The 26,553-nt window shown below is 47.3% G+C and overlaps 1 protein-coding gene across 2 annotated transcripts in view; it reads left to right on the top strand.

Moving 5' to 3' along the window:
* Nucleotides 1–26,553, top strand: part of DDX46 (DEAD-box helicase 46) — a 1,223,843-nt gene that overhangs the window by 979,971 nt on the left and 217,319 nt on the right. For both annotated transcript variants that reach the window (XM_078653270.1, XM_078653271.1), the window contains exon 17: nt 15,583–15,720. In XM_078653270.1, coding sequence (XP_078509396.1) covers nt 15,583–15,720 — 138 coding nt within the window. The remainder of the gene's footprint in view (nt 1–15,582; nt 15,721–26,553) is intronic.

The raw sequence follows: 26,553 nt of genomic DNA, 5'->3' as shown, positions 1-26,553 counted from the left end.
ATTCATGACGTCAATAACATGGGTAGGATTCGTGTCCGAAAACTGTGAGAAAATTGGGTGATTAGTGGGGACGGTATATGGACCGGTGTCAGTGTGGGTTTCCTGTGTAAAATTAGTATAGATGTTATTGACCTTATCGAAAAAGAAGGTGGCCAGATTATTGCAAAGTGCTTGGGAGGGAATGGGGATCGATTGAGGGGGCAGATGAGACAGTTTGGCTACCACTTGATAAAGTTCTTTGTTGGAGTTCTTTGCTTGCTCAATCTGAGAGGAGTAAAATATACTTTTGGCATTTTGGATGATATCGTGTCATTTCTTTCTTATAGATTTCCTTATCTTCAGTGGAGTAGGTCTTTCTCCAGTGTCTTTCTTTGTTGCGGCAGAGTTGTTTCTGTAACCTAAGATCCTCGGAGTACCAAGGTGCTGATGTAGTACTACGGTTTTTATAGGTGGTTTTGATAGGTACTAGTTTATTTAGGGTCAGAGTAAGCCATTCGGAGTATTCTCTGGCTGCTTTGTCAGGGTCTTGAGATAAGGTTGGTACGGTGGCAAAAAGCGTATCGCGGAGTTGAGGATGGTCAATTTGTTTCCAGGGTCTAAAGGTTTTAAGTGGTCGGTTGTGGGGTTTCTTGATGGATAGTGGATCGGATGGGATAGTAAAAATGACAGCATGATGATCAGTCCATCCCAGTGGGATGATCTCCGTAATGGATAGGTTGGTGTCATTGGTAAAAAGTCCATCTAAAGTATGACCGGCTTCGTGTGTACAATTAGTGATTCGTTGGATAAGACCAAGAGATTCTAGGTCAGTGGTGAGCTTTGGTGTCGTTGTTGGTCTCGATTTCTAATGGAAAATTGAAATCTCCTAAGATGGTCACAGTGTGTTCTAGTGCAAGAGATTCCATCATATCAGCGAAGGAGGTCAAAAATGTGCTTCTGCTGCCTGGAGGACGATATAAAAGGACACCTTTAAAACGATGTGAAGGACCTAGGGCTATGGAGAACTGCAAGGCCTCACAAGTGGAGAGTGGCAGGGGGGTAGCCGTGGTTTTGAACTGGCTACGATATATAATGGCAATTCCACCTCCGAACTCAAAGGTTCTTCTCTTCCTTCTTTCTCTTGCCCAGCAGGGCTCTGCTCTGGGCACTATCAAGGGCTACATTTCTGCCCTTTCAGCCTTTCTGAGGCTGCCTGATCAACCTTCTTTGTTCAAGTCCCCTATTGTAAATCGCTTTCTGAAAGGCATCACACACATGTTTCCTCCTGTTCCGTTTGTGATGCCTCAGTGGGACTTGAACCTTGTTCTTACATTTCTGATGTGCGCTCCCTTTGAGACACTTCACAACTGTCCTCTCCGTCTTCTTACTCTGAAGACTGCTTTCCTGGTTGCCATCACCTCTGCCAGGAGAGTGAGTGAGCTCCAGGCCCTTTCTTGTACTCCTCCCTTCCTTTCTGTCCATCCGGACAAGTTTGTATTGCGTACTAAGCCATCTTTCCTGCCCAAGGTTGTCACGGCCTTCCACATCGGGCAGTCTATCACCTTGCCCACCTTTTTCCCGCCACCGCATCCCTCTAAAGAGGAAGAGCGGCTCCACCGTCCGGACCCAAAACGTGCGCTTTCATTCTATTTGGATCTCACATGCCAGTTCCGGGTGGATGACCAACTCTTTGTTGGTTACGTGGGCGCTAAGAAGGGGAAAGCGGTGCACAAGAGGACCATCTCTCGGTGGATCATCTTGTGTATCCAGGCATGTTACTCCTTGGCGAAAAAGGAGCTCCCTGTTGGATTGCGGGCTCACTCCACCCGAGCCATGGCGACTACAACTGCCCTGGGCCGGGGGAGTGCCCTTGCAGGACATTTGCCAGGCAGCTACGTGGGCCTCGCTGCACACGTTTGCAAGACACTACTGCCTGGACAGTCAAGTCCGGAGGGATGGCTTCTTTGGCCGTTCCGTCCTCCAGGACTTTCTGGTGTGATTATTGGTTCGCAGACCCACCACCGGGGTTGGTATTGCTGGGGTATCTATTCTAAGGTAAGGAATCTATCACTAACGTGTCTCTTTCAGATGCACAAGTTACTACTTGTGTAACGATATATCTGTAAGAGACATTAGTTAGTGATAGATTCCTTACCGACCCACCCATCCTCCCCGTTCTGCGAACCGATATCTTGGGTTAAGGACATCCCCTTTCAGGGCCCTAGTTTCAAGGCACAGGGTTGGTTTTTAGCATAGCTCTGCGTTTCTGGCGCAGAAAAACTGTGTCTAAGAACGGACGTCAGCACGCGGAGGCGGCGTCTAAGTACTCCGACGACGTCATCACGCCGCCCACGACGACGGACGCGGAGCCGCAGACGACGCCTACCGACGTGCAAGGGTACTGCTACGCAAAAATTTCCGGATCCAGTCTGATGCCTGGGGATATTCTAAGGTAAGGAATCTATCACTAACTAATGTCTCTTACAGATATATTGTTACACAAGTAGTAACTTGTGCAACAAGCTTTATGAAATACCCTATTTTTTTAGGTATCTCCTAAACAACTGTTTAGCAATCCAGCATGAAACCTAGCCCTCCTCTTCATTCTCTTTTGAAGATAGATGTATCTGATCATTTGGCTTATCCTAACGGTTGATCTGAAGGGTTAATACCCCAGGGTTAAACTCAACCTCCTTAATGTTCTGTTTCAGTTGTGTTTCAAGTTTCTTCAGTGTAGTTTAATCAAACACCTTGTTCTTTGGTTTGAGTTAGCTGTGGAGCTGTTGTGTGACCTTTTTTTGTCACTAACAAACCTATACTCCGCATTCCATAATTTTTCCGATCAACACCCTCCACTTCTTTCTACCACAATAACACAACCGCACAACGCTTTCAATCCACTGCACCACACATATTAACTCTTGCAGCAGTCAAGTCTAAGACACACTCTTAACTCCACTCCATCCCCTCTTACACACAACATACACTTTACTCACAAACATATCACCATCCCATTTTCCTTACAACTTCCACTCACAAACCATACTATACAAACAAATCCATCTCATAAAACAAATACATCAGCACCTCGTTTCACTATTCCTCAAAAACAAAACATAACACACACAAAAAAGCAGAACAAGATCTCTGAAGCGCAACACCATCCCAAACATACACCCACCTTTCAGACTACACAAATGATCAAATTCCAATGCCAAGCTTTCTCTCTTTCACCACCCTAACACATTAACAGCAACACAACAAATCTCTTTTATCTACCTCCCGTCCATTGGACAATTTAGAACCTTACTGTAGGAAAGGGGGTTTCTGTTGCAGTAACCCCCACACTTTGTGCCTGATAACTGGTGTACTTTTCCTCGGTGTGCCCTGAGTCCATGCCAATTAGGTACCCAGGGCCTGTGTTCCTTCCCTAAAAAACTGTACTAAAGCCTAAACCCAATTGGCATCTCTGGCCACATGCCAGCCCCTTGTAAATGGTACCCTAGGTACCCAGGGCATTGTGACCAGAGAAGGCTCACAAGGGCTGCAGCACTATTGTGCCACCCTTAGGGGCCCGGTACCCTGACACACACACACTGCCTTTGCAGGCTGAGTGTCTTGGTGCAGAACTAAACAGAGTCGACATAGCACACATCTCTGTGTGCCATGCCCACAAACACACTGCCCTACCTCAGTCACCCCTCCAGCTGGGTGCACTATGCCTGTGGTTTGGGCACAGGTGCATGAGCCCTGTGCCCCTACAGTGCCCATGGCCATTCCTGGGCACTGTAAGTGCAGTGATGCCATTAAGAGTATATGGTGCTGGGAGGTTGTCAGTACGAACTCCACAGCCCCATAATGGCTACACTGAAGACTGAGAAGTTTGGTATCAAACTCCTCAGCAAAAAATTAACCCACACTGATGCCAGTGTGGGATTTAATGTAAAATGCACGACAGAGGGCAACTTTGAGTTTCCCCCTGAACCTAACCCACAACCAGTGTCCTGACTGAGAGACTGCCTAGGCTGCCACACAGCAGACATGTTGCTGAACCCCTGGGTAGAGAGCCATCCGCTCTCGCGGGCCAGCGAAAATGCACATCCTGGGATGAGGTTCTAGGTCTCCTCCCCCAAGATTGGCATGGGGAGCTTCAAATGCCTGCCGCCTTTGTGAGCTTCTCCAGGCCACTTGCTGTACTCAGCAACTGGCCCCCACCGGTTCTGATCCCCCCACTGGCGGGGGGACAGGCGTGAAAAACAAAGGAAGGGAAGGGGGTGTGCCAGCCTCTGCCAACCCCACCCCTCAGGTGGGGGAGGCAAGGTAAAGCACAACTCCGGGCTCTAGCCATTTTGAGAATGGGGAGCCCTACCCAATCAGAGATAGGCTCCTTCCCCCCTCCCACAGGAGAGGGGCAGGATAGGGGGTGTACTCACCCTAGGACAGGGACCCATTGGTCCCTGCCCTTGCCCTACCTGTAACGCCCCTAAATGTAGTATTTAGGAGCACCCTGAACCTTCCTTCCTCAGATCCCGATTCCGAAACAAGAAGATAGAAGACCTGCCGTGCAGCTGCTAACAATAGGACAACACCACTGATTGGCCCCAGCCCTACCGGCCTGTTTGTGAGAAGTTGGCCTGATACGTGATGTCCACTATTCTAGTGGGCACCCTGTATCAGTCCAAACAACCCTTATGGTGATGGTTGTAAAGTCAACCTTATAGACCAGCTATCCTAGTGGTAGCATGGACAAAGCAGTCTTAGGCTAACAATATCAAATGAAAGGACACCACACAAGGTATATATAAAATATATATGTATTTATTTCTAACACAACCCCTCTGCACTCTTTATGAGGTCAGAGTTCGAGATACAGCACAAGTAAATTAATAAGCATACGTTAAGTTGCACAATTAGACTTCTGCCCTAGGGGCCTCGTAAACCATATACTAAAGAAGTATAAGTACCACTTCAGGAATAGTGAATAGGCCTAGAGCCTAGGAAATCGGTGGGGCTACACTGAATAACCACAGGTTAGGAAGCAGGAGTCCCACAGGATGCGTGTGCAGTGTCTAAACACACACGCGGGTTCTCATAGACTTAGAATGGGAACGTACAGTTTAGAAACTAGTTGATTTCGGACAGTCCGGGTGGACTTCGAGGAAACCCAGTTAAATTAGGACACTTGGATAGTTATTACCCACGGGAGCACCGGACTACTCGAGTTACCTCACCCAGGGAAGCCGGGTGCATAGGTGCGAAGTTGTCGGGTTTCGTCGTCGATTCCTATGGAGAGCTGCAAGAAGATGCTGCAGGCGACCAGGAGGAAGATGTCCAGATGGATCCAAGGGCGGATCGGAGAAGTGAAGAACCTGAAAGCAGAGGGGACAGAGTCTGGGTCACTAGCCAGTGACCAGGATGGAACCAGGACGGAACCAGATGATGTCGAGCTGTGATCAGGTGAAGAAGTGAAGCTTGTCTCTGCAGCCACGTGGACCAGGAGGCGTCGACGACGGCCAGGAACTGGATACGGACTGTCCCACGAAGGCTCTCGCTGTTGGCGGTGTCGGCTTCCGGATCGGAGTCAACAAGCCTTGGCAAAGGCAACCCACGCAGGATACGAAGATCGGCTTCTGGTACAGACCAGCAAGGTCTGTGGAGCTTCCCTTTTGCAGGAAAGCAGGAGCAAGCCCAGAGCAACCAGGCAAGCAGCGTTGTTTCAAAATGGAGTCTTTAAGATGGCCACTAGCCAACGGGCTAGCAACCGCGAAGACGCGTCGAGAGGAAATGCAAGAGCAGGACCCACGCAGCACTCGTGGAGTGTGGAGGGCTGAGCTTCGGTGCACTTACGACTCGGTGTTGGGGCTTCTCAAGTCCCAATGCACAACTTTGAGGACGCCTCCGAAGCTGCACAGTTTAGCAAAGAGCAAAATGGCCAGGTGTCCGGTCCCACGTCTCTCGTGTCCGCCACGGGTCTCCGCTTTGCTGGAGATGTGGGTCGGGGTCGGAGAAGTCTGGAAGTCCAGTCCTGTGAAGCAGGGTCGTCGGGATCGTTCAGTAGCGGCGACCAAGCAAACCGGCAATTCGCTAGGTTGTGCCTGTTTGCACAGGGTGGTCACTCCTTGACCACAAGGGAGATTCTTCAGTCTTCTAGTTGCAGCAGAATGTCGAAGGTCCAGAGTTTTGTGTTAGAGTTTCAGTTCAGGATAATCTAAAGTTTCCAGACTCAGCTCCTAGCTTTATACGAATTAAAGGGGCTGGATTACCTGCTAGGTCCCTCCTATGGGTGAGACCAGGGAAGGGGGTGGTTACACCCCTTTCCCTTTGTCCAGTTTCGCACCAGAGCTGGGGCTGGAGTGCCCCAGCAACTGGTTTGAACCGGACTATGCATGGGACACCTTGGGTGCCCCAGGCAGTGTCTCGTTCCTTTCAACCCACCCTGCCCCAATACACTATAGCCTGTCTGGGGAGGTGCTAGCACCTCCCAAGGCAGGAAACCTATTGTCCAGGCCTCCCTCGCTGGAAGGGCTCCCAGCTGCAGGAGCTCAGACTTGTGTCTGTGGCAGCAGCATCCATTTTGTGATGCTGAGGCTCTGTTTAACTTTAACCAGGTAAAGCTACAACTACATGTCTTCTCCCTCTAGAAGGGTGGAATGCTACCCCCGCCGCCTGAACTGGCGGAGGGGGGGGGGGGGGGGGGGTAGTATTCCAAAGCGTTTGACACCTTACACAACATGTTTTGATAAAGCCAAACCAAAGTTAGCAATAACCGCGAGGATTATAATGCACTTAAGAGTATATGATATGGCTATATCATAGAACAGCTATAAGGACATGGTTCCGAAAGCTGCAGACAGGCTCAGCTCATGCTAGAGCACCATCTCACATAAAACCAAGCACTCTGCCTCCAGGATTGTTAAGGCCTGCCATAGGAATGACTTATAGGCATATATATATGTGTCTATATATAATGGTAGGTATAGGGATACTATACCTAAGCAAGGGGTGATTACACTACCTTGCCCCAGCTGAGTGATCAGCCAGTTGTGTCAATTTGGATGGCCAGCCAGGGGTGGCATATGTAGGAGAGTAGGGTCTGCAATCCTATGGTCACCCCAGATTTTTGCTTTTTCTTCACTGGTTTACGACTTTCCCTAGCTGTGGGCCTGCTAATCAGACCCACAGCCTCGCTGTTCTCTCTCTAAATTGACACACATGTACTTTAGGTGCATTTACCAATTGGTATTGGGTCACTCTTGTAAGTTCCTGTACAGTGTACCATAGGTACCCAGGGCCTAAGTGTACCCAAGGCCTACAAGGGGCTGCAGCATGTATTATTTCCCCCCTGGCTGGCCATCTAAACAGACATAACTGGCTGGTAACACAGCTGGGGCAAGGTGGTGTAATCACCCTTTGCTGTAGATATAGTATACCTATATCTAACCCCAAAATGGACACATAGATTCCTATAAGTCACTCCTATGGCAGGCCTTATCAATCCTGAAGGCAGAGTGCTTGGAATTATGTGAGATGGTGCTCTAGCATGAGCTGAGCCTGTCTGCAGCTTTTGGAACCATGTCCTTAGAGCTGTTCCATGATAACGCTATACTATATACTCTTAAGTGCATTATATTCCTCGCGGTTATTGCTAACTTTGGTATAGCATTATCAAAACATGTCGTGTAAGGTGTCATACGCTTTGGAATACTACCCCCTCGCCAGTTCTGGCGACGGGGATAGCATTCCACCCTTCTAGAGGGATAAGACATGTATATAACTGTAACCCCGGTTAAAGTTAACCCAAGCCTTAGCATCACAAAATGGATGGTACCACCACAGACACGAGTCTGACCTCCTGCTGCTGGGAGTCCTTCCAGCAACGGAGGCCTGGACAAAGGGTTTCCTACCTTGGGAGGTGCTAGCACCACCCCAGACAGGATTTTGTGTATTGGGTAGGAAGGGCTGAAAGGAATGAGACATACCTGGGGCACACAAGGTGTCCCTGTGCATACCCCGGTTCAAACCAGTTGCTGGGGCACTCCAGCCCCAGCTCTGGCGCGAAACCGGACAAAGGATAGGGGGTGTAACCACCCCCCTTCCTGGTCCCACCCATGGGAGGGACCTAGTCACTAGTACAGCCCCCTTTAGCAGAATAAAGGTAGGAGCTGGTCCCATTCCCAATTAGATTGTCCTGAACAACTTTACAAGAAGAAACTCTGGACTTCGACGTTCTGTTCCACAGAAGACTGAAGAAATCTCCCTTGTCGCCAAGGAGTGACCACCCTGCAACTGCAGGCACCACCAAGCGTCCTAGCTTAACTTAGCTTTGTTGTCCTTCCTGCCGGAACCAGACCTCAGAGCTCGACGAGACCCGGACTCCCAGACCTCTCCGACCTCTACCCTCATCTGCAGCACAGCTGAGACCTGTGGGTGCGACGAGACACGTGGGACCGGCCATCTTTGAAGAACTGCAATTCGCTTCCAGCACGACCTCTGAGGCATCCTCGAGAAAGTGCTTTGGGGATTGAGAAGCCCCAGCCCCGAGCAGCTCCTGCACCGAAGACCAGCCCTCCAGCCTCCACGATATCTGCGTGGGGCCCTTCTGCCTGGTTGCTGCTCGACGCGTTGTCTGGTCACTTGCCGGCTGGCTTGTGGCCTCCTAGACGACGATCCTTGAAATCTACACCGCTGGTCTGGTTGCTCCAGACTGGCCCTTGCTTCCTTCCAAAAGAGAAGTACCCCGGACCCTCCTGGTCCGCACCAGACGCCATCTTCGTCCACCGCGTGGGTTGCCTTTGCCAAGGCCTGTTGACTCCAATCCCGGAACAGACACCGCCGACAGCGAGAGCCTGCATGGGACAGCTCGTGCCTCCATCCTGGTCGTCGAAGACAGCTCCTGGTCCACATGGCTGCAGAGACAAGCGTCACCTCTTCACTTGATCGCGACGACAGCATCTGGTTCCTTCCTGGTTCCACACCGGTCACTGGCTAGTGACTTTGAACATTGTCCCCTCTGCTTTCAGGTCTTCATCTTCATCGGTCCGCCCTTGGATCACTCTGGACATCTTCCTCCCGGTCGCCTGCAGCATCTTTCTCCAAGGCTCCATTGACTTCAACTTGGAAACCCGACACACTTTCACACCTATGCACCCGCAGCCCGTGGGTGAGGTAACAAGAGCATTTCGGTGCTCATAGGTAGATTGACTCTCCTAGTGTCCAGGTATCCAGTAGTTTTAGTCTCAACCAGTCGGAACTGTCCTTACTTACCTATTTCGTAATTTGTTCATGCCCGTTGACTTTGCATTGAAACCCGCGTGTGTGTTCTAACACTACACACGTGTCCCGTGGGCCTCCTGCTCCTTACTTAAGGTTAGGGTAGTATAGCCCCAGCGATTCTACAGCCTCTGGGCATCCTTATTTCTCCTATCGTTCTACTTAACCCATTTACGAAGTATATGGTTTGTCGTGCCCCTAGGGCATCATTGTAATTTGTGCGACTTACTGTATTTTTCTGAAGAATATTGTTATGTGCTTAGTCCTCTGATCTCATAAAGAGTTCAGAGGTGTTTGTTAGTAATAAATATATTGTTTATTTTCATAACAACCTGTGTGGTGTCCTTTCATCTGGTATTCAAGGGGTTATATGTGGTAAAACAGCTGGCTTCACATGCCAAAAGAGTTTAGCCTAAGACTGCTTTGTCCATGCTACCATTAGGATAGCTGGTCTATAAGGTTGACTTACAACCAATCACCATAAGGGTTGTTTGGACTGATACAAGGTGATCACTAGAACTAGTGAGCATCATATATCAGGCCAACTTTTCACAGCATAATTCATGCTGCAGCCCCTGGTAGGCCTTGGATGCACCTATGCCCTGGGTACCTATGGTACACTATACAGGGGCTCAAAAAGGTGACCCAATACCCAATTGGATATGTACCTAAAGTACATGGTATGAATTTAGAGAGAACACAGCTGGGCTGTGGGTCTGATTAGCAGGCCCACAGCCACACTAGAGTCGAAAAACCAGTGGATCAGAGTAAAAAGTGGGGGTGAACATAGGAAGCAGACCCTACTCTCCTACACTGTTGATCCTTGAGCCTACTCCTGCCTGCCTGCCTTGCTCATCTAAAGACTGGGACTCCTATGAGCAGTGGTTCTGCTCAAACAGCAACAACCCAGCTCGACCCAGCTCAACCCAACCAGCTCGATCCCCGTCCTGCATATAGCGCTACGCGCTGAAAGCCTGGAATTGCATTTTAAACATCCCGTTTTATATTTACTTTGACTCGCGCCTGTTACCCCCTGATTTTAAAAGAGTTAGAATATTGTTTAGATTAGTGTTTAATATTTCTAGGTCCTCACCTGTGCCCTTGGACACGGTTCGCACTGCTGCATTTAATTGGTCTGCACTCACCGCCATTCGGGCGGCCCGGTCCCCGCGCTCTGTTCTGTCTGGGACGCCATCTTGGGTGGGTCACTGGCGCTATCCAGCCATTGGCTGGAGTAGACACGTGGTTCCATTAGAGCCCCATATAGACCGTAGGATATGGCGCGCAGCGTATACGCGCAGCGTGGACGCCATAGTGACGCCGGAGTCACGCCAGAGTCCAGCCCGTCTGCGCCCGTCCGCGCTGAGGACGCGCTGGACGGCTGGACCCTGGACTCCGGTGATACCGCCCCCGCCCCCTATAGCTACTCCCATCAGCAACTGCTGTGCCTGAAACCGAATCGACTGCGATGTTCGCATAATTACGCGCCGGATGATCTCCTCCTCCCCTTTCGCTGTGGTTGCTCCTCCTTGCATAGGTTTTCCAGCTCTGCACCTAAATATTCCTTCCCTGCCTGTCCGGCTATCTCCAGCCAGAAGAAAGGAGGAGTAGAGGGCATTCTACTTAATGCCCGCTCTCTTGTTAAGAACAAATTTATGTTTAAAGAACTGGTACTGGAGAAATCGCCTACCATAGTATTCATCACGGAAACATGGGCTAAAGATTCCTCTGACCCCGACTTAATTGAAGCGGTCCCAGAGGGATATCGTCTGGTCAGACTTGATAGACAGGGTCGAGTGGGAGGGGGGTTAGCGATCCTTTATAAGGACCATCTGCAATGCCATCTAGCACCGATATCCGAATTTTCGGATAGCTTTCAGGCACTCCACTTCACAATAAAGGAAGTGCAATGCCCCTTTTTTAATGGGATCTTAGTATATCGACCCCCTGGTGTGAGAACCCATTTTACCCACAATCTTCTCCAAGTTTTGGAACCGTACTTCGGCCAACAAAACTTGTCTATCCTAGGTGATTTTAATTATCACCTAGAACGACATGATCTATCTGATACATCATGCCTCATTGAGGCGTTGGAGGCATGTGGACTCACGCAACGAGTCAGCGGAGCCACTCACCGGGCAGGCCATACTTTGGATGGTATCTTCTCGAATGACCCCCGGTTAACCATCAAGGATCCGATACATCTATCTTGGTCGGATCATCTAGCGGTCCCTTTTACCCTTGAACATCATAGATCGGATTCCTGTAAAAGAGGGAATCATGTCATAGAAACCGCCAGAAACTTCAGGAATCTTAGCAGTGACTCCTTTGCGCCCTGGGCTACAAGTCTTGCTGTTACTGGCTTGGACAGCGTACAGAATGCAGTTGGCCATTTCGAACTGGTCACCACTGAGGCTCTGAATGAGCTGGCCCCAGTACAGTCTCGCCGCCGAGCCAGAAAGAGACCATCCGCCCCCTGGTTTTCCGACTCCCTCAGACTTCTGAGGCAAGAAGTGAGGCGAAAGGAAAGACTTTGGCATGCCAGCTGGGATTTCAAGAATAAGGAGGATCACAAAACTCTTGTCAGGAAATATAAAGCCGAGATTACACAGGCCAAACAAGATTACTTTGTTACCCTGACTACCTCGCTCTCCTCGCCAAAGGAGCTTTTTAAAACGGTTGACTCCTTAGTCAACCTGCAAGCCCCTGACCCAGTTATTCCTTCGCAGGACCTATGTGACAGGATAGCCTCCTTCTTCCATGTCAAGATTCAGGATATCCATGTGGCTCTCGAGGAACAAAGGCTTTCCGTTAGTGCGCCTAGCACTCGGGCTGAGATGAATATGAATACTACTGGCATCTCCCCACTGTGCACCATGGACTCCTTTCCTCCTTTGACCCTACAAGATCTGGAGATCCTGCTTAACAAGACCAAGTCGGGATATCCCCTGGATTCCTGTTCATTGAAAATTATTAAGTTATGTAGGGAGACCCTCCTGCCGCCATTGCTAGATATTATGAACCTAGCTATTAGAGATGGTGTCTACCCTACAGAGTGGAAGAAGGCAGTAGTTAAACCCCTGTTAAAAAAGTCATCCCTGGATCCGGAGGCCTTAAAAAACTTTCGCCCCATCTCGTTGCTTCCTGCCCCTGCGAAGATGCTTGAGGCACATCTTAACAAGCATCTCGCTACCTTCGTGGAAAGCTCGGGATGTTTGGATTCCTCCCAGCATGGTTTCAGGAGGGAACATAGCACCGAGTCAGCCCTCACCATCGTGCTTGATAAGATCCGCACGACAGTAGATGAGGGCCAGACTACCCTCCTGATCCTGTTAGATCTAACAGCAGCCTTCGATACCCTCTCCCCCTCAGTGCTCACATCTCGCCTGAGGGAGGTGGGGGTGAGAAGTGCAGCCTTGGATCTGCTGACCTCCTTCCTTATTGGGAGAGAACAAAGAGTCAAGCTGGGAGAGTTTCTATCTCCATCCCGACCAGTGCTATGTGGGGTTCTTCAAGGGTCGGCGCTTAGTCCGACCCTTTTCAACATCTATGTAACCCCACTGGCCAGGCTAATAAGATCATTCGGGATGGAGGTAGTCTCTTATGCAGACGACACCCAAATACTCGTCTCTCTCCCCCATTCGGATGTGATCACCGCCTCCAAGTTTAGATCTTGTATGGAGGCGGTTGGTCACTGGATGATTCAGAACTCTCTCAAATTGAATGGGGAGAAGACTGAGGTGTTGGTGTTTGGGGGGAAAGAAAACATCTGGTCAGCCAATTGATGGCCTGACTCATTGGGAATATGTCCCGCCCCCACAATATCTGCTAAGAATCTCGGGGTGCTGTTAGATCCAGCCCTTGATCTGGGTGGTCAGGTGAACAGAACTGTGTCCACTTGCTGGGGTTTGATCCATACCCTGCGAAGGATCAGGAAATATCTTTCCTTGCAGGCTAGAAAACAAATAGCTGTTGCACTAATTGGCTCTCGTTTGGACTACTGTAATGCGCTGTATGCTGGGCTAAACAGGAGTCACCTACAGCGCTTACAGGTGGTCCAAAACGCTATAGCCAGATTTGTTTTGGATATCCCCAAACGCTCCTCAGCCACTGCAGCTAGGAAACTACTGCACTGGCTACCGGTAGAATCCCGAATCCGGTTTAAGGTCCTTTGTATGACCTATAGAGCCATTACTAAAAACAGCGACACTGGTATTGGGTCTATCATCTCCCACTATGCCCCCGGTAGGAGTTTGCGTTCCTCTGGGAAACTGCTTCTCAAAACCCCTCGTGTACGAAGAGCCAAATGGGGTGGCAGGGCTTTCTCCACTCTGGCCCCCAAATGGTGGAACGATCTCCCTTTTGACCTGCGTTCTCTTCCATCCTTACAGAAATTCCGCATGGCCCTAAAAACTCGCCTCTTTCAACAAGCCTATATGTAAGGACGTTGGTTTCAAATTTTGATTGTATTATTAGGCGCCTTGATACCTGCGGGTTATTGTTTTTTGCGCATTATAAATTCCCTTTCATTCATTCATTCAACCCCTGGTGCCAGCCAGGAACCATGAATCCAGCACACTCTGCACCTGCCGAGCCTGGCCCATGCCTGAGTGGACAAAGACCACAAGGACGTCCCCCCGGCAACTGTGACCCAGAATCCAGCGCTCAAGGACCCTCCTCAACGCTGCTGACCAAGCCTGCAGCCTCACAACAAGGGACCCCTCCAACCACGACCAGCAGAGGGAAATATTTCCCAACACGAAAAGACACCCCGGCGCCCCACGGCCCCCTGTGCCCAACTCCTGGGTGTCTGCCTATCCTACAACTTCTCGAAGTGATGGTCGCACTTGAAGAATCTGTCCCTGAGCTTGCAGCCTTTGTTCGTCTTGCAGCCTTCCCATTGAAATACATTGGGCGCCCGAAGGCCCAAAACACCCTGCACCCAGCCGCCCGAGTGCCACTGTAAGTGCAGCAACTGACCTATCCTACTTCCCCACTTGCCCTGTGTAAGTGACCCGCGGCTCAGCTCCCACAGCCGCGTGGTCTGCCTGTTAGCAGCCACCAACCAAAGGCCCCCTATCCTCCAAAGGATAACATTGGGCCTACTCTCTCTGCACCTGGCTGCCCCTGTGCCGCTGAGGGTGCAACTACTGTACCTACCCGAACCTGGGAGACCCCCTAAGTCTAACCCCAGAACCTTAACTCTGCCAGTCGAGTACTTACCACAAAACCGATAACCTACATTTTCTCCATAGGGTAACATTGACTGGTTTTCACATGGAAATTCTTCGAAGTGTCGAGTTTTGAAACTTTGAAATATTCACTAAAAATCATCCGATCAATGAAAACGAAATTACTCACCCGTTACCAGGAGAGATCCCATTGCTGGATCTTAGTGCCCAGCACTGGCCCTAAAAAGTAATCACAACTGTGATTTTCGGATAACCTGATTTTCCTCCATAGGATAACATTGCCTGGTTTTTACCAGAAATTCTTCTGTCGATTTTTGAAACACACAAATATTCCTTTAAAAACACCTGTGTAACAAAAACGATTTCTTTCAACTGTTTACAGGAGATGCACCAGGGCTGAATCCAGGATTCAGCCCTGAGTAAGAAAAACATACCTAAAGTAATCGATATTGCATTTTACTTAAAACTCCCATTGAGCTCAATGTTATAATTGTAGTTAACTTGTGTTGCATATTGCAACAACTGTACCTATTGCATTTAAAAGTCTATTGCCATATGAAAATATTCAACTGTAGCCTCTCATTCTGAGAAAGTATTTTTATACCTACTTTTAGGTCTAAAATAAAACAATATATTTATATATACAAAACAATTGGCCTAGAGTTCAGTTCTTGAGTGTGTGAGACCGTTTGCTGACTGAGTCTGTACAACAAATGCTTTACACTGTCCTCTGATACTGCCTTACTTCTCAACCAAGCTACCACTTTAGAGAGTAAGGTTTTATCTAACTTTAGCCTCTGCCATAGCTCTGGGAACTGTGGACTCTGAACCTTAATTTGGTGCAGTATATACAGAGCCACTTTCTTACAATAAACAAATATAATCTCATCAAGCTGCAAAGTATGAAGCTTCAGAACAATTTCCAGAAAGGAAAATCATTTGGTAATTAAAATGTAAAAATGTTAGGTGTGTTAACAAGACATTATGTTCAAATTGTAACTTTCAAGCACTGTCAAATATAAAAATTCCAGGGTCTTTAAATCATGCAATTATTATTTGATAATCTTATAAACTTCTCTTAAAGTTTTAAATAATTATACATTTATTGATGATCTATGTTATTTTTTTTAATCCTCCATAGGGATATGCATACACTTTCATCACTGAAGATCAAGCACGGTATGCCGGTGATATAATCAAAGCTTTGGAATTGTCTGGAACTGCAGTTCCCAAAGAACTGGAGAAACTGTGGTTTGACTTTAAAGAGCAACAGAAAGCTGTAAGTGACGATTTTATGTTGAATCACATGCAGACCTTTCTGCTTTATCTTGCTGGCTAATCTGAAATCCTTTCCCAAAGGCTATATGTGACTGAATTTGTAAACTTTAGTTGCACCACACAGAAGTCGAATCTGTCGTCCAGACTAACAGATGTAGAAAAGATAAAGCTTACAAGCAATGGCAGTTTTACTGCATTCATCTTTTCTGGTGTATTGTGCTATCTAGTGGTTTGCTCCTGCATGTTTTAAAAAATAAAATAATATATACACACACATCCCACCCACCACCACCGCATTCCCCACCTCCACCTTTTTGGTGTCCTTTTTATCCCTCTGTGACAACACACCCACCCCAGAAGCCCCTTTGTATGGCCACCATCTTCAGATTATTATTTTTTCTTTGGGATTGGAAGCACAGTGAGAACACAGGAAAATCAAAGTTTCAACGAGGGATTATTGCCCAAACACTGAGAATTCAGAAGTAAAACCAAGGTTAGAGCACTGATGTCGAAGAGAAGAAGTTTTCCACTGAGAAAAACAGACAGCTTTTTAAAGAACTCTCCAGCGTGAGGTCATCAGCCATAAGGGTCATAGGATTGACATCTGGGATGGGCCATACCGCTTTTGGATTGTGCCAAAAGTGTCACCACAAGTTCAATCAAAACAACAGCCGCGAGGTTTGTAACCTTTGTCTACCAAAGGACCACAGTGCAGAGCTTGTGTAGTTTCAACCAATGACCCTGAAGACGAAGAAGAAATTGAGGTGGGCTCATTACGCCATATCACATTTTCAGAAAATATTGCTGAAGGACCTCGGGCTGTCCAGCAGTGAGGAGAAAACTCAAGAAACGGAGGCTGTGCAAGAATAAGGGTCCAATGTCGGAGTTTGTCCAAACGGAGACACTGAAGAAGTTGTCAAAGGACAACAAGCAGTAGTAGTATGAGGTAACACAGGGCTGCAGTGGTGCCAATCTGAAGCACTAGGACTCTAGAATCTCGAAGGCTACCATGACATCAAAGACAATGCCTATCAAGGGCAAGCACAAATAAAGGAAACCTCACATGTCGAGTTCAAAAGACATAGTTGGCGGTAAAGCCTTGGAACCTGCCTCACCTCCAAAATGTGGTCAAGAGCATGGGAGGTACAAAGAGCCTCGGGAGAAGAGTCCTCTGTGACAAAGAGGAACAGGAACAGAGAGCTCGCAACATCGAGGGAAAGGAAAGAAGGCTGGAAGTCAAAATGGAGGCCCTCATGAAGAGGAGGTAGGGAGTTGAACATTTCTGTCAAAGGGATACCCCATACCACTAAAGCCTCAAACAGGAAAGAAGTCCGACGTGGATCAGGTGGATCTAGAGCCCCCTACAACACCTGAGACGAAAGAGGAGGAAGAAGATGAACTCTTTTACCAAGAGGGACCATTAAAGGTCATTTTGATCAGGGTTAGTGTAATGATGCGGAGGGGGCAGTTTAGGTTTAAAGGTATGGATTTATTAAGTTTAATCCAAGGACCCACTGGAGCACAAAGCAAAGCGTCTAAATCAGATAAGCTCCAACCGCCTCTCTGATTTAGAACACCACACAACACATTCTCAATTACATACGCAACACTCTACAATGACATGTTAAGACTCTAATACAGAAAGAGAAGAAGGATATACCACATGTATCTTTTTTACAGAAAACAAAAAAAAGATAAAAACAAAATGAACAAAGAAAAGTAAAACAAAAGAAAGAAAAATTAATCCAAAACAGTCATCAAATTTCTTGGGCAACTTAACATATCTCTTAGGGGTAACATGAGAATCTAGAACAGGTGAACTAGTAACAGCATCATCAACCAGAACATGTGAATCCAAAACAGGATCAGGAAAAGGACTAGGAGATGAATCACATGAGTCCTCAGGTAATGGACTAAGAGACGAATCACATGAGTCATCAAACCAGACATCATCCTCACCATCTCCCTTTTTATCCCCAAAAAATTCTTGGCCAGGTTTAAGAACAACCACAGAACTTTTACACCACCACCCTCTGCCCTTGAGAAAAACAGAGGAATCAGAAACTTGTTCAACCAGGAAGGGCTTACTGAACTTGGACAAACCCTTAGGAGTGTGAGGGGGATTAACAATTCTGACCCAATCACCAATATTTATAACTTTGCTCTTACAATGATGAAACCCGTCATGATAAGATTTGCCTGACAACCGTGCAGAGGTGATGTTATCCCTAGCTTTAGAAACAGAGGACTCAAAACTCCCAGAGAAACAGCTCTTGTTTGTAAATTGAGGTAAAAATAAGGATTTAGCTTGTCTGCCTCTCATAAGACAAAAAGGAGAAACTCCTGTACAAGTATTAGGAGTGATATGATAACTCCAAATTTTGTCTTTTAAAAAGTCAAAAACGTCCAAATCACTCTCTAAAGCAACTTGGACCCCCCCCTTAAAAAATCTGTTGGCCCTCTCAACCTGACCATTTGAACGCGGGCTATACAGAGGAGCCCTCTTAGTAGACACACCAAACTTTTTAAGAAACGCTCCCATTTTACTAGAGGTGAACTGAACACCATTGTCAGACCTAATGGAGATGGGTGCCCCTTCAATTCTGAAGACATTGTCCAGAAAACCAATGACAACATCAGTACTAGGATGCTCCACAAAAGAATAATCTAGCCGCTTGGAAAAATCATCAACAAGGACAATTAAAAATCTATTCTCCCTGCCAAGACAATCATAGGGTCCCGAAAAGTCAATAGAAAGCCTTTCCCACGGACCAGTAGGAGCCTCACAAACAGACAGAGGTTCAGTGGACACCTTCCAATGTTTGTCAGACTTGACACAAACGGCACAGTTGTTGATAAACCTCTCAACAAAAGAATCCAAACCAGGCCACCAATAGTGACACTTAAGTATCCTCTTTGTACCAGAAACACCAGGATGACCAGAATGTGCCAACCTGACAATCTTTTCTCTAAGGCTACCAGGTGGAACAAATAAATCATTCCTCAACAGAATATCATTTTCAATGGATAACTCGTTCGCTACCTGCGCAAAACTCCTCAAAGAAGACTCAATATTTTTAACTGAAGGCCAACCATTAACCACATAAGACTTGACCTTAGCTAACAAATTGTCTTTACAAGCATGATCATTCCATTCCCTCGCATCAATACCAAAATTGCTAGATTCCACCGCATCCACAGCAGCCACAACACACTCATGAAGATCAGTGACTTCATCATGGGTATCACCAAGTGGAGGCAACCTGGATAAACAGTCAGCAGCAAAATTCTTACCACCAGGAATGTGCTGAGTCTCAAAATTAAACTCCTGCAGTCTTGCAATCAACCAAACCAACCTTGAGGAAACACTACCACTCCTGACACCATCCATCATATAGACTAACGGTTTATGGTCAGTCACCAAAACAAAAGGCCTACCCCACAAAAAATTCTTCAACTTCTCCACAGCCCACACACAGGCAAGAGCCTCCTTTTCGATCGTGCTATAATGCACCTCAGCACCTCGAACAGCCCTTGAAATAAATGATAACTCTCTCCTTGCCATTAACCATCTGCGTGAAAACAGCTCCCAAACCAATTGCGCTGGCATCCACAGTTACAAAAGACTTCCCCTCAGGATCAAAAGTTTTAAGACCCGGGGCATTGGCAATAAGCTTGATGACATCCTGAAAAGCAGAATCATGAACATCAGTCTAAATGAATCTAGCACCTTTTTTAAGTAATTGTCTAAGAGGCTCGACAACCAAAGCATATCCTTTAACAAATTTAGCGTAATACTCTCCTAACCCAAGAAAGGAACGTAAAGCATCCTTGTCCTGAGGCTTACTGGCATTTTCTAGATTACTGATGATATCCTTTTTAGGAAAAATCCCTTCCTGAGTGATTTTATGACCCAAATAGTCAATTTCTTTAACAAGAAATTTACATTTATCTTTGCTCACAGTCATGCCTTTGCTGCTAAGGATTTTTAAGACTATTTCCAAAGTGACATTGTGTTCATCAATAGACTTTGCAAAAATTAAAATGTCGTCTTGAAAAGACTGGACACCTTTCACACCATGGAACAAATTTTCAATTAATTTCTGGAAAACGCTGGCAGCTGATGCCAGGCCAAAAGGCATCCTCAGGAATCTAAATAACCCAAACAGAGTTATAAACGCCGTCAGATCTTTAGAATCCTGATCCAGAGTGACTTGATGGTACGCTGCCTTTAAATCAATAATAGAAATTTTTTTTGCTCCATTTACAGCAGCCAACATTTCCTGTATTCTGGGCAAAGGATATGTCTCTACTACAATGTTTTTATTGAGAGATCGAAGATCTACACACAGCCTAATTTCTTGGTTCTTTTTAAGAGCAATAACGATAGCCGAAACCCATTCAGAGCTATCAGTAGGTTCTATGATACCTTGAGAACAGAGAACGTCCAAGTGCGACTTAAGCTTTTCTCTCACACCCAACGATACCATGCGAACCTTGTGTTGTACGGGTAAAGCTCCTTTTTTAAGTTTGATCCTGTGTGAAAAGCCTTTGACCTCCCCCACAACATCTTCAAAGACTTTCTTATACTTATTGAGAATAGGAGAAATAGGATAATCCAGAGAAACACTATGAACAGGCATTTCTCTCAACTGAATAGGATGATCAGACCCAGGACATAAATTAATGCCAAGCTTACCAAGATCATACCAACCAACAATGTTCTGCCCATCAATTGCGAACATAAATTTTGGTAAAAATGACACGGGACTCAAATTTTAATGAGTCTTCAAAGAAGCCTAGCATTTTGATCTTAAAATTACCAAAAGCTTTAGGATTAATATCAGATTTGGCTAGTTTGACACCTTTCCATTTCTCATAAAAGAAAACATCAGATAAAATGGTCACAGGCGAACCGGAATCAGCCATAGCTTCAAAGGCAATTTTCCCAACATGAACTATCCCTAAGGGAGCTTTGAAGGGAAGGGAAACACTGTTTATGTGACTGTCAAAGGAATCATCATAAATAGTAATGACTAAATTCTCCAAATCATCATGAACGCAAGAAACACTGGAAACAGCGGTGTCAGATCTACTGCCCTTCCTTACCACACTTAGTACATTTCCTCTTGAGAGCAGGACAATCTGGAGAATTCGCCAAATGTGCCTTTGAACCACACCTAAAACAGCTTAAAATTCTACCAGGCTGAAAATTATTCTTACTACGCATTTGAACAGCATAAACAGAAGCATCATTAGTACACTTGTTTTCATTAGCAGCAATGACTTTAGAAGACTCAATAGATCTTTCAATCCCTTTGGCCAAATCAATCACTTCTACCAGGGTAGGATTGCGACAAGCTAAGAGTCGTTCTTGTACCTTTTTAGCTGCACAATTAAAAACAAATTGATCCCTTAAAGCAGTATCAACATAGGCACCAAATTCGCAATTAGCAGCTAACGCCCTTAGAGCCGCTATATAATCCTCAACAGATTCATCTGCTAGCTGTTTCCTCTTATGAAAAGAATGTCTTTCAATCATAACGTTAGGCTCGTCTTCGAATTGTTTTTCACGTCTAGCAACAGCTTCAACAAAAATATTCCATCCATCACCTCCTTCGACTGGTGGTGCGATGGGTATAAGGTTCTTGAAGATCTCAATGGCAGCTGTTCCCAAAAAACTGAAAAGAATGGCTTTCTTTCTCTCCGCTGAAAATTTAGTACCATCAATTGCAACTATGTAATTTTCAAATGTGTCAAACCATTTTTTCCACCTAAGTTTTGGTTTGCCTGGTATTTGTAAAAATATGGAAGGTTGATTGCAGATTTGAGATGCTGCCATTTCAAACAGTAATATAAACAAATAAATAAAAATGCAATAAAATATGTGTGCAGATCACAGTAGAGGTAAAATAGCAAAATGCACTTTTCAATAAAAGTAAAGTGTGCACATCACTGAAGTGAAGAAACTGTTTTAAAATTGTGTGCACATCACAGTAGAAATGAAATAGTAAAATGCACTTCCCAATAACTGAAGTAAAATAACTATTTTAAAATTGTGTGCAGATCACAGAAGTAATGACTGCAACCAGCACAAGTGAACACGACTGAAGTACTGAAGAAAAATTAGAACACTCCAGCTTACCACACCTGTGCTTGTCGTAGAGAATATTTAATGAAATACCAGCTTGAAATAATAGTGAGCGAATCACTGAATTCGCCAGTAAAATCTTCAAGTTGCCGCTTTAATACGTTGCGAAGAGAACGTCGTTATGCTGTATAAATGAAGCCGATGACAAAAAACAGCTGATGATGAATAATTAAAATGGCCGCTACGCTGCGTGATGCGCTGCGTTTCAATGATGCACGCTGCGTTTCAGTGAAGCATATCACATTCCAAATAGGAGCGACGTTGCGTGCTCAATGTGCCGCCGCGTTTCACCAGAACAATACTTCTCTTCCAGGGGATCCTCATCAATAGTCATAAGCATTAGAATATTCCCGCCCATGTGCGGGACCCCGGAAACACTATATTATTTGTGCCCCACATATAGATATACTCATATATATATAAATACATATATATATATAACATGCAATAGCAGCCAATAGAAACAGAGCTGAAATATGCTGTGTAGAATTTCCACCATACATGTAATAATAATAAGCATTAGAAACATGAGAAACAACAAAAAAGTTTGTTTAGAAACTGTTTTAATGCTCAGAAAGCAGTAGAAATTCTTATAACTCACTGGAAGCATAGAAAGCTCCCAGGCTGCATTGCAAACACACAGTCTAAAAAGACTGAAAAGCTAACCTGTAGCTGCATAGCAATAAACTGACACTGTGCCTTTAAGGCACTCATGACCCCCAGTATCCCATCATGCCTCAGGGGTGACAGATAGGTCAGTTGTTCTTTCCGGCTCCTTCAGAGAAGGACCCTGGTTACACAGCTCCACTAATTTTCCTGTTTTTTGACAGAAAAACTCTTCACTTTTGACAACTTTTGGTTCTTACTCGACATTTAACATCTTGTCAAGTAAGATACTGTCTTTTTCAGTCATTTTTGGTGAGCATTTTCCTCTGAAAATGCCTTCACTCTTTGACAAATGCCCTTCTTGTGGCAACAAGAAGGCCAAATCAGACAACCACGACGTCTGTATCCTGTGTCTGCCTGAGGAACATGATCCAGGCACCTGTCCTCATTGTGAACACCTGTCAGGAAGAACTTTAAAAGACAGGGAGAGGATTCGCATTTATGGCCTAGCTCATAGGTCATCAAGAGGAAGATCTCCGGTGAGGAAGGGCTCCAAGAAGACTCACTCATCTTCCAGAAAGAAGTCTTCACACCCCTCACCCTCAGCGTCGGGCTCGGCGCTGAGAAAAGAACCACCGGTGGATCATTCATCGTCTAAACTACCGTCGACGGCGGGCTCGCCGTCGAAGAGAAGACCAGGTACGTCGACGACGTCGAAGGATCCAGTTCCATCGTCAAAATCCCCTCCGTCGGCGTCAACCAAGCGACGTCCGACGTCGAGGAAGGGAACTCCGCCGCCGTCAACCGGGCGACGGTCGGCGTCGAGGTCCAAGACCCCTCCGCCGTCGTCAACCAGGCGACGACCGGCGTCGAGGGAGGTCACCCCTCCGCCGTGGTCATCCAGACGTCGACCGGCGTCGAGAAGTGTGACTCCTCCGCCGTCGTCGAAGAAGCGACGTTCGGCGTCGAGGACCAAGACCCCTCCGCCGTCGACAGGGAAGAGTCGATCGGCGTCGAGGATGCAGTCTCCGTCGGTGTCTCGTCAGCTCTCGACGTCGAGGGTGCCCAATACCCCTCCACCGTCGTCGCACAGACATTCGACATGGAAGCAGAAATCTCCGTCGACGGCTGATCACCCCCGTTCGAGAGAAGGACCTCCGTCGACGACTGGGCATCGTCACTCGACGTCGAGGCAGGGTACTTCGTCGACGACAGGACATCGTCGTTCGACGTCGAGACTTCCGTCGACGACTGGGCATCGTCGGTCGACGTCGAGAGAGAGGACTCCGTCGACGGCCGGTACTCGCCGTTCGACGTCGAGACGTGGAACTCCGTCGGCGGCTGCTCATCGCCGCTCGACGTCGAGAGACCATACATCCTCGCATAGACATTCTAAAACAAGATTGTTTGATCCGCCGACGCCTCGGAAGCACTCGACCACGAGGGAAGATCGCTCGGCGTCGAGAGGTTCAGATGTGGTGATGGTAACGGAATCAGCTTCCCGTCATTCCACCTCAAGGTCCTCTGGCTCCTCAACTGCATCTTCAAAGTCCAGAAGTCCGGTACGCAAATCACCTGTGCGTCGGACGGACCATTGGGCGGATAAAGTCAGACTGTCAAGCAGGTGGTACAGGTCTTTGGACCATTGGAGAGATTCTGGGGCTGCAAAGCGTATGCAAGACTATGCCAGCTCGCACCACAGGTCTCCTCTTCAGAATCTGGTGGAGGAGATGGACAAGCATAGCCCTCCCAGGCGCAAATCTCCTGTAAGAACACCACCCAGATCTCCCAGAAGGACCCGATCTCCCAGAAAAGACCCAGAGGTGCGGGTCAGGTCTCGCTCTCCTAGACGAGAAGAGCCTTCGAAACGATCAAAAGAGAGGAGGCACAGTGTCCACCATAGACGTCGACGGACTCCGTCTACTTCCTCTACTGCTTCTTCCAGGTCTTCCAAAAGGGACTACTCCCCTACTTTGACGGACAGTCCTACGTCCCGATCTTCCCCAGTGGATGACATTGGCACGTATCTGGACGTCTTACAGAGAGGAGCTCAGAAGCTGAACATTGAAATGTCTGTCCCTCAGGTTACAACGACAGTAATTTTTGAGACTTTACACAAAAAGGCGATCACCCGTCCTCTACTGCCATTAGTTCCGGGGATTATAGATCCTGTCAAGGAGGTATTTCTAACTCCGGCGGCTATCAGAGCGGTGCCAGCCCGCATCCAAAAGAAATACAAACCGGCCTCTTCTGACCCGGTTTTTGTAAGATCGGACCCGCCTGCAGACTCTGTTATTGTGGCTGCGGCGAGGAAGACACACGCAGTGGCAGGTTCTTCTTCCGTCCCCCCAGACAAGGACAGCAAGACGCAAGACTCCTGGGGTCGCAAAGTCTGCAACTCAGCTGCGTCGACTCTTAAAGTTTCTAGTGCGGCTGCACTTCTGGGTCGGTACGACAGAGCCTTATGGGACTCTATGGAAAGGTTCAAAGCCAAGCTGCCAAAAGAAGACCAGCAGGACTTTGAGGAGACCGTGACTGAAGGATGTCTGGTGGCGAATCAGATGATCAGCACGGCTGCGGATGGCGCTGTCCTGTCGGCGCATTCCTATTCTCATGGGGTTTGTGCCAGGAGATCGGCATGGTTGTGCTTGACAGGCCTGAAGCCGGATGCTCAACATCGCATCCTTAATCTCCCATTTTCGGGTTCCGCTCTTTTCGGTGAGCATGCGGACGAAGAAATGACCCGAATGAAGACGGAACTGGACACAGTGAAAGCGGTGGGCTTGGAAAAGAAGAAAGAGTTCAAGCGTCGTTTCAAGCCCAACAGGGGGAGAGGGGCTCAACAGAGGGTTCAAACCCCTCAATGGTCCCAAAGTAAAGCCCAAGGAAAACCCCAGTTTCGGGGTAAACCTGGCAGAGGTAGAGGAGGTCATCAACAATCCTCTACCACTACAAGAGGAGGAAAAGCCTGATCAGTGGCTTCCTCTGGCGCCGTTGCCCACTCCAGTGGGAGGAAGTGCTTCACAACACCTGGCAGAGTGGGTCAGCATCACCAAGGATCAGTGGGTGCTGAATATACTGCACAATGGATACAAACTACGTTTCCTTGCTCCTCCAAAGAACATACCTCCAAAGAGCGCTTCCCCTCACCAACTAAGCTTGCTCCGAAGAGAGGTAACAGTCCTACTGCAAAAGCGAGCGATAGAGGAGGTTCCTCTCGCTCAAAGAGGAAAGGGAGTCTACTCCAGGTACTTTCTTGTCCCCAAAAAAGATCAGGAGGACAAGTTCAGACCAATACTCGATCTACGACTTTTAAACAAGATCATCATCAGAGAAAAGTTCCGCATGCTGGCTCTTCACCAAATATGCCCACATCTTCAAGTCGGAGATTGGATGTGTTCGGTGGACCTGCAAGATGCGTACTTTCACATCCCAATTGCTCAACAACATCGCAAGTACTTGAGGTTTGTTGTAGGGAACAAGCACTATCAGTACACAGTGCTACCCTTCGGTCTCAAGTCCGCACCACGAGTCTTCACCAAATGCATGGCAGTGGTGGCGGCTTTTTTGCACAAGAAAGGACTCTTCCTATACCCATACTTGGACGACTGGCTCCTAAAAGGTCCGTCTCCAGTGCGGGTAGAGCACGATCTACATCTGTGTCTTCTCCAATTGCACAGGCTCGGTCTCCATGTGAATCTGGAGAAGTCAGTCCAGCGGCCTACACAGTCAATTCACTATCTAGGCTCCGTTCTGGACACAAAAGTGGGAAAAGCGTTTCCTTCGGAGGAGAGACTTTTTTCCCTGAACCAGAAATGTGGAATTCTGCTAGAATCTCGGCTTCCAACAGCCCGACAAGTAGCATCCCTGCTGGGTTCCATGGCATCCTGCATCTTTCTCATCCCAAACGCCAGGCTGAGAATGCGACCTCTACAGCAGGCCCTGGAGGATCAATGGGACCAGGCGACAGGACTTTGGGAGGATCGCATCAAGCTCTCCCAAGTGACTAAAGACGCCATCAAATGGTGGACACGGAGAAAGAATCTGCTGGTGGGGGTTCGGTTTCACCAGCCTCTT

The sequence above is a fragment of the Lissotriton helveticus genome, chromosome 7 (genome assembly GCF_964261635.1).
Source record: "Lissotriton helveticus chromosome 7, aLisHel1.1, whole genome shotgun sequence".
Lineage (NCBI taxonomy): Eukaryota > Metazoa > Chordata > Amphibia > Caudata > Salamandridae > Lissotriton > Lissotriton helveticus.
The sequence above is the reverse complement of the archived record's forward strand: the minus strand, read 5'-3'. Positions and strand labels throughout refer to the sequence as shown.